At 48.6% G+C, this 9,364-nt stretch overlaps 1 protein-coding gene across 1 annotated transcript in view; it reads right to left on the reverse strand.

Annotated features, from left to right (window-relative positions):
- The window catches only part of PSTPIP2 (proline-serine-threonine phosphatase interacting protein 2), an 85,103-nt gene extending 76,127 nt beyond the window's left edge, over positions 1 to 8,976 (reverse strand). The window contains exon 1 of the mRNA XM_061130700.1: positions 8,845 to 8,976. Coding sequence (XP_060986683.1) covers positions 8,845 to 8,877 — 33 coding nt within the window. The 5' untranslated portion in view covers positions 8,878 to 8,976. The remainder of the gene's footprint in view (positions 1 to 8,844) is intronic.
- Positions 8,977 to 9,364: the final 388 nt, after the last annotated feature.

Consider the following 9,364-nt stretch of genomic DNA (forward strand, 5'->3'; position numbering starts at 1 on the left):
TTTATAATAGCCAGGACATGGAAGCAACCTAGATGCCCATCAGCAGATGAATGGATAAGGAAGCTGTGGTACATATACACCATGGAATATTACTCAGCCATTAAAAAGAATTCATTTGAACCAGTCCTAATGAGATGGATGAAACTGGAGCCCCTTATACAGAGTGAAGTAAGCCAGAAAGATAAAGAACATTACAGCATACTAACACATATATATGGAACTTAGAAAGATGGTAACGATAACCCTATATGCAAAACAGAAAAAGAGACACAGAAATACAGAACAGACTTTTGAACTCTGTGGGAGAAGGTGAGGGTGGGATGTTTCGAAAGAACAGCATGTATATTATCTATGGTGAAACAGATCACCAGCCCAGGTGGGATGCATGAGACAAGTGCTCGGGCCTGGTGCACTGGGAAGACCCAGAGGAATCGGGTGGAGAGGGAGGTGGGAGGGGGGATCGGGATGGGGAATACGTGTAAATCTATGGCTGATTCATATCAATGTATGACAAAACCCACTGAAATGTTGTGAAGTAATTAGCCTCCAACTAATAAAAAAAAAAATTTGTGGCATTTAGTTGCATGGCCCCTGAATATTATGTATTGTACAGGGGGTAGAGAGTGGGGGGATGCCTCTTAACATCAAGTAGGTGAGACTTCAGTGTTCATTTATTCACTTGTTAAACGTTTATTGAGCACATATTCTGTCCTCAGAACTGAGTCAAGCTCTAGGGAGACAGAGGTAAACAATACAGAAGTTGACCATAGTATACCAAGGAAGAAAAACAAACAAACATGGAGTGATAAGTGTATTGTTAGAAATATGCAACAGACTTGCAGAAAAGGTCTCTTCCCTAAGATGGGGAGGCAGGAGTAGAGGTCAGTGCAAAGTCAACTAACACCTCCCACCCACTTCCCCGACTTCCAGCCCTTTGGGGGTCTTGTATGGCTGTGAGGTGTTCACACCTCACAGTGTGAATGCTGACGGTAAGAGGCAGGGTCAGCCATCCTCTGTCACCCCAACTTTCCTTATTTTTTATTCTCCGTGTGTATCTCCCTCTCCTAAAATACAGTTGTAAAAGCAGTGATGTCCCTGAAGTATGTGGCACTTACAGGACCATTCTTAGGGATTTGTAAAGGCACTTGAAACTGGAAAATACCCCCACAAACAGTAATATGTTTAAAAGATGAACAGTGATCTATGAAAAAAAAATATTTAAGATCATGCAGCCTTAAAAAAAAAAACCCAAAAATGGTACTCTATGTCATAATCTCTGTTGGAGGCACAGTGCTGGGCTGATGAGAAGGTATAAAGCACCACCGACTTGCGGGTAAAAAAAAAACAAACCAGCAAGGATTTAAATATCTAAGAATATTCTTTTAACATACTTTCCCAAATATTTCAGCTGTGATCATTCCTGTCAAAAAAGAAAGTCTTGGGATTTCCCTGGTGGTCCAATGGTTGAGAACCCACGTTGCAATGCAGGGGACTCAGGTTCCATGCCTCGTCAGGGAACTAAGATTCCACATATCCCTGGAGCAACTGAGCCCTCGGGCGACAGCTAGTGAGTACTCGGCATCTAAGACCCATATAGCCAAATAAACAAACCTTTAAAAAAAGAAAGTCTTCACCTGGTGTGACCTGATCCATGTTAATTCAATAGAGCCATATCTGACCGGTAAGCTAGGAGGCCATACACGAGTTTCCACAGATAGATACTGATAGGTCTATGCACCGGGGTTTAAGTTGCCCTGAACTACCCTGAGCCTCCTTCCACATACAAATGTGTAAAGTGTTTAAGACAAGAGCGTTAAGAGTCAGCTAGGGAAAAGTTTTCCTCTTCTCAAGAAGAATAAACCCTTATCTCCTGTGTTGAAATCTGCAGCTTGACCTTGGTCTAACCTTCACACAAAGATACAGCTAATCCCAGCTAGAAGGCAAGTTTTTATTATTTTTTTTTTTTAGAAGGCAAGTTTTTAAACCAACATGTCAAGAGCCTACTGTGTCTTTCAGAAGCCTGCTCTTCCTACTTTGCTCACACACAGGCTGTTTGGGAAGCTAGAAGCCCCTGACTCTGAGGGAGGCTCCGAAGCCTGTGTTGAACGTTGTGAGACTCAGCAGCAGCTATCTGAACACAGTGTCCAAAGGATCTGGTTTCCTGTTGCCTCTTTTCCAGAGTGAGATCATATAGCTCTCAGTCTTCATGGATTTTCGTAACATGCAAGAGTTCTTAAATTCCTGGCAACCATATCTTAAATAGTCCCATTGATATAGTTGGAAAATTCTAATAGTTTTATTATTTTTAAAAATTACTATGGCTAGGGACATCCCCAATGGTCCAGTGCCTAAGACTCCAGGTTCCCAAGGCCAGGGACCTGGGTTCAATCCCTGGTCAGGGAACTAGATCTCACAAACTGCAACAAAGCTCTGGCACACAGCAACAAAGATCCCGCACGTGGCAACAAGAGCAATGCAGCCAAATAAATAAATAAGCAAACAAATATTTTTTAAAAATTACAGTGACATGTCATTCTATAAAGCTAACCAACAGTTCCTATTATTTAACCCCCCTCCCCTTTTCTTTTGTCAGAGCTGGAGATTTCTAGTATAGAGGAGGAAAGAAAAATGTCAGCCCCTTCCTACTCAGATGAGCTTTTCACTAACATTGAAACTTAGATGATATTTATGCTGTAATAAAATATGTCCAAATCGACATTCTGATTTTACTTAAGAGACAGTAAATGAAAATTACAGAAGTTAATTGCAAAAACATCTACTGGTTGTACAAACAGAGGTACTTTGAATATTATATATGTCTGGATGTAACTAATATTTTGCTTTGACCAGCTAATGACATCTATAATTGCTTTTACCAGAAAAATCCATAAATTAACATGCATCCATATACACTTATACCAAGTTTGCACACATCAAGTCTTTTTGACTTTAGAATGAACTATGTGTTTATCTATGTACGTGTTCCTGTAATGGGTATCTGAGACACCAAACTCAGAATTCTACATTCACTGTGTAAATTTAATCTGCGAAAAAACTGTTGTTTGTGCAGGGGAAAAAACTGATAGAGTGGAGCATTGAAAAAAAAAAGGTCTCTGGGGCTTCCCTGGTGGCTCAGTGGTAAATAACTCACCTTGCAGACATGGGCTCCATCCCTGATCCCGGAAGATGCCACATGCTCTAGAGCAACTAAGCCTGTGGGCCACAACTACTCAGCCTGTGCTCTAGAGCTCCACAACAAGAGAAGCCAGGGCAAAGAGAAGCCTACGTTTCTCTGCAACTAGAGAAAAGCCCGTACAGACCCAGCACAGCCAAAATTAAATAATAAATAAATGCTTTTTTTTAAAAAAAAAAAAAAGGTCTCTGATAAAGGTGAATAATGTCTTCCCTCAAAAAAGAAGAATTAGAAAGTCCAGGAAAAATAAGAATGGAGATCTAACTATAATATACTACTTCAGGCTTCCCTGATGGCTCATCGGGTAAAGAATCTGCCTACAATGCAGGAGACACGAGTTCCATCTTTGGGTCAGGAAGATCCCCTGGAGAAGGAAATGGCAACCCACTCCAGTATTTCTTGCCTGGAGAATCCCATGGACAGAGGAGCCTGGCAGGCTACAGTCCAAAGGGTTACAAAGAATCAGACACGACTAAACACACACACACACACACACACACACTTAGCTTTAAAAATAAAAAACCTTTACACGCTGTGGGAATTCCCTGGCAGTCCAGTGGTTAGGACTCTGCTTTCACTGCTAAGGGTATGGGTTCCGCCCCTGGTCAGAGAACTAAGATCCCACAAGTCACATGGCAAAGAAAAATAAAATAAAAAACAGTCTACACGTTGTGACAACATAAATAATATTTATACTGTTTTTCATTATAAGTTATTTGGGAATATTTGGATTTTTAAAGAATATGCTTGCATCATCTAGACTTTTTAAAAGTTTGTCAACAAACTTTTGTTTTCTTCCCACTTGTTTAGATTTTGTTTTATATATTTCAATAAGAATTTCTTATTTTCCTGGAGGCTTCTCTGGCAGTCCCAGTGACTGAGACTGCTCTTCCAATTCAGGGAGCTTGGGTTCGCACTCTGGTGAGGAAACTAGGCTCCCACATGCCTCATGGCCAAAAGAAGAGAAGAATTTCTTATTTTCCTTAGAAGGTAGATCCCATGACTCTCTTATTAAATTCTTACAATGCTAAAACAAGAAAAAAAAAAAGATTTCTGATAATTATTTTAAAGCTAGACCCAAGTGGCTGCTCTAGAAAGAATGAACTGGAAGGGACGAAAGTCAACGCCTTTATCTTGCATTTTGCCACCAGGCAGGATAGCACCAACTCAAGCTCTGGTAAGACCCAGAAAGGAGAGATTCCAAAGTGGTCAGAGGTTTGAAGCAGAGGGACAGCCCTGGGTGGTCAGGGGCAGCGAGCAAGTTCAGGAGCCCCAAGCCTTCCCCTGGTCACTCCCCAAGCAGAGGAGAGAGGCCTCGCCCACCGCAGGCACAGGGGTGGGAGAGGATAGGACAGGCAATAGACAGCTGGTCTGGGCTGAGCAGTGAGAATCAGGAAGACCAAGTCAAAATAAGGATCTAGAAGAAACACAGGGTCAGGCTGGTATCACACCCTCATGAGGAATGAGGGACTGTCCTGAGGCAGGAAGCATCTCCCTTTCCTGGAACAGGTCACCTGTGCAAGGCCCCTCTGACCACAGGCCAGAGGCTGGGACTGTCCCTTTGTGGCCACCTTCCCTGGAGCCCTGGAATCCACACCCATGGTCCCTCTCTTATTCCCACAAGATACCATCGACGTTAACCAGGATAAAGAACAGCATGGCTTAACCATACGACTGCTGGGAGGGAAAAAGCACATGGGCAAACCCAGCTGGGGACTATCCCAATTTTAAAGAGATCTTTTCAAACAGATCTACTGAAAGGTTCCTTTAAATGAACTTCCCATGTGGCATTTGAAGATTATTTATACAGTATGCGCTGCCTCATGCCTTTTCAGGAACATCTACCTAATTTGACCATGGGCCTCTCAACTTCCATGGAACATTCCTCTCCTGGGCCTGTGATGGCTCCTGTGAGGGTTGAATCCCTACATCTCTGCCTCTCTTCCTCTGACGCCTCTCTATTCCTGCCAAAACAAGGTATTCACCAAGAGTGCTTCCCTGGGGACCTCTTAGCTCTTGATTCTTTCTCCTTGAGTAACTGTCAACCGCTTCCTTTAATTGTCACCTCTGTGCTGATCATAGTGGACAATCCCAAGTGCGCACTATGTGCCAGGCATCACAGAACTCTGATTTAATCCTCACAACGGTCCTAGAGCATCGACATTGGTATTATCCTCATTTTTCGACATGGAAAAACAGAATAAGAGTTGAAGTTATCTGCCCAAGGTCACTCAGCCATAACGGGCAGATGGGGACTCAAACCTGGCCAGGCCACCTCAGAGCCTCTGCTGTTCCATGTACTGTCTTTCCTGGACACCCTTTCCAAGGTACTGGGGCCACCTCTACCAAGTCCTCAGACCTAGAATGTTGACCACCAGACATCAGAGCACACTCTCTGTTTGTACTGGTTGTTAAAACATTAAAATACCCCCCAAACCCTGCTGTCTGGCCCCCTGTTCCTTCCCCAGGACCTCCCCATATCCAGCAACCCTGGCACTGTCCTGAAAGCTGAGGGCTGGGCCGGGGATTCAGGATGCTGCGAATCTCGGTCTTCACCAGTGCTACCCCTGTGGTTAATACTGTCAATATCACTTCTGCCTCCTCCTCCTCCTCCTTCTCTCCGCACAAACCAGTTCCTTGCCTGACTTCCTTCTTTCTGGGACCAGCACCTCATCTCCTGCTTGCCTTATGCAGAGCCTGCTCCGAGCCTTTCTTTCCTCTCCCCCACTGCCCGGCTTCAATTGGTGACCTTGTCCTGTGTCTTTGACTGCTCTTACCCTCTGCCATTCCTTTCATTGGTCTCCTCCTGTCCCTTCCCTATGATTTCCATCTTGGAACAGACCCTTTCTGCCCCTTGGCCCTTGCTAGAACTCTCCCATCCCCCAACCCCTTTGTCCTCTATATCCCTGAGGACAGGCATTCAAGACTAAAGTCTACTCTCCCTGCTGGCTTCCTAATGAGGAATGTACCTTCAACCCAAGAGAGTGCTCTGATCCCTGCAAATGCCACCTCTATACAGAGAAGGTATTTTCTCAAATATTTGTTCAATTCAATCAACTGATACCCACTCGTTTTCAAAGTTTTCTACCTTATACCATCACAACCTTCTTGTCCTTGAAGCATGAGGTGCTGCCATCCCCTCAGTGATAACAACAGCCTTGCTCCCAGCTCTCTACCCATCCTTGAGAATATGAGAGCAACTCAGGTAGCCCCTGAAGTCTCCAATAGTTTCCCTCTACCCCTTTTCTCTCAAATCTAGGCTGACTGTCCCATCTGCCTGGTTCCTGAGCATCCGTATGAGAAGCACCATCACAGTGCTGGGGGCTCAGTGGGTGGTGGCCCTCAGTGCAGACCCCCCAGGAGCTCGTGGTTGGAGCTGAAGCAGAAAGATATCCACATGAAGAGTCAAATGATGTCTCAGCACCTACATCTGATGGTGCCAAAGGACACTCTCACTGAGCACCAGCCTCACTGAAAGCACTCAATGAGCACTTGGTCTATGCAGAGTCCTGCTGCACTATTTAACAGCTCTACAATCGTGGGAATGTTGCTCAACCTGTTTGCCACTCAGTTTCCTCATCTGTAAAATGGGATAGTCAATAAGGTACCCCATAGGGTAGCTGAGACTTAAATGAGTGGTATATGTAAAGTGTTTAGCACAGTGCTTGCCACAGACTCTGTACACAGTAATGTTAGCTATTACTGTTTTTATTACTTGACAATAATGGATATAATGGAAGATAATGGAAGATATCTTTGCAAACTATCTCTCAGGATCCTATATCTTTTGAAAGCAAAAGCTCAGAGAGGAAAAAAAAAAAAGTAAAAACCCAGAAAGTTCTCTACCCTGGACCTTTACCCAATCTCTAACTCTCAACACAGACCTCATGTCTGCCCCCTCCCCTAACCATTCCTGCAAGACTGCCTCTGGGAGCAGCTGGGGGGCTGCCTCCCTGTAGCCTGGGAGCCCTCTGAGGATGGAGGCCGCAGCTCTTAACCCACTACCTGCCCTGTCCGTTTTACAGATCCACTGTACTCATTCGACAGCTATCTGCTGAGATCTCACCAGCATCAGCCCGTGCAAGGAGCAGTGGCACTGAAAGCCAGACAACAGCTGTCCACAAGGTTGTCCACATGCTTGCAGGCCCCCAACCTCAAAACCAAAAAGGACAAAAACTATGAAGGAATACAACATGCACTATCGGGCGCAATCAGGAAGGGCTTCCCTGTGCTGTTTTTTTCCCACAGTGTCTGGCATGGGACCCAGGGATCCTTTACTCTACCCAAAGAATTCACAGGCCTCCTCCAAGGGCCAGCTCCAAGGCCATGCACCCTCTCTGTGAAGCCTCTTGGGGTGAGAGGACCATACCCCACAGGTGGGCATTATGCTTGAAGAGAACCCCAAAAACTCCAGAAAAAAGGGACCCCTCAAGGCAGGGTCTAAACTGTGTTCCCCAGGTCACAGGGCCAAGTTTCTCTAGGCAGCACTCTCCATGGGGGACAGGAACCTGCTAGATGCTATGAGGCTAAACGGGGAGCCATCGAGGTTGCTTTCCTTTCGGCTTCCCTGATAGCTCAGTTGGTTGGTAAAGAATCCTCCTGCAATGCAGGAGACCCCAGTTTGATCAGGAAGATACTCTGGAGAAGGGATAGGCTGGCTACCCACTCCAGTATTCTTGGGCTTCCCTTGTGGCTCAGCTGGTAAGGAATCCGCCCGCAATGTGGAAGACCTGGGTTCAATCCCTGGGTTGGAAAGATCCCCTGGAGAATGGAAAGGCTACCCACTCCAGTATTCTGGCCTGGAGAATTCCGTGGACTGTATAGCCCATGGGGTCGCAAAGAGTTAGACAGAGGGAGCAACTTTCACTTCACATCGGGATTGCAGGTAAGGGCAAGCGGCGGTTTGGCAGCAGTAGCTCAGTCTGGAGACAAGCTGACTTTCTGCTCCTGCCTTAAAAGGATGAGGGTGGCTCCTCCAAATGAGGGGGTACAGACTGTTGAGGGGCACCTAGGGAGCGAGAGGACAGGGGGTAAGAGGACTGGACAGAGGAGACGAGGACTGAGCTGCCGCCTCCTGGTTGGGCCCGTCCTCGGGCTCGCACCAGCCTCCCTCTGGATAGGGGGACAGGGGGCAAAGGCTGGGAGGGGCTCAGGAAACGGGGCTACGAGACCGGCAAAGCTTCTGCTAGAGAACCCCACTAATGTCTTCAGGCTCGGACAGGCTGTACATTTCCGCGGACCTGGAAAAGCCAAACAACCCGGCGAAGTTTACCGCACGTTCTCTGACCCACGTTCCCCCCCCAAATCTGCTCACAGCGCAGCCTCCGGGACCACCCGGCGACTGTCCCCGGACTGTCCCCAAAGGGTGGCTCCTCCCTTTGGGTCTCGGTTTCCCCAGGTGTGAGATGAGGGGGGAATGTCCCAGCTCTAAGGCTACACCTGTCTGCGGTGACCCGGGGCGCGGACGGCCGAGGGAGACCCTGCGAACCGGACACCGGGGACTCGCGGACGCGCAGCGGGCTGGGGGCAGCGCAGAGAGGGGCCGGCGGCGGCCAGTCCGATCCGATTCTGCTCCGGACAGGGGCCCACGGCTCCCTTCTGGGCCCCCAACTCCTAAGCCGGGTGATGGACCCCTCGCCTCGCCGACTTACCCAAAAGTTCCCCTTGAACAGTGAGCCTGTCATGGCTGGCTAGCGAGCAGCGGGGAGAACCGGAGTAGGCGCGAGGGGACGCGGAATGTCAGGACCCGTCAGCCCGGCCGCGCACCCGGAGCTAAGCCCCGCCCACGCCACCGCCCGTCCCGCCCCGCGACCCGCGTCCCGCGCCCCGCCCCGTCCCGCCCCGCCCCGCCCCGCCCCACACACCACCCATCTGCCCCGAGCCTCACCGCCCGGCCCCGCCCCCCGATCCCAGCCCCGCCCAGTCCCCCCCTCTCCGCCCCGCCCCCGCACTGCGCTCCACCCCTCCCAGTTTCCCCGCCCCGCCTGCCCCGAGCCGCAATCGCCCAGATCCCCAGCTCGGCCCCGCCCACGCCACCGCCTGCCCCGCCCACCCTCTTGCCCCACCCCTTCTGCCCCGAGCCGCTCCGCCCCCGCTCCGCCCCCGGATCCCCGCTCTGCTTTGCTCCCCCGCTCCGCCCCGCCCCACATCACCCATCTGCTCCGCCCCGCC

This window comes from Dama dama, chromosome 27 (genome assembly GCF_033118175.1).
Source record: "Dama dama isolate Ldn47 chromosome 27, ASM3311817v1, whole genome shotgun sequence".
Lineage (NCBI taxonomy): Eukaryota > Metazoa > Chordata > Mammalia > Artiodactyla > Cervidae > Dama > Dama dama.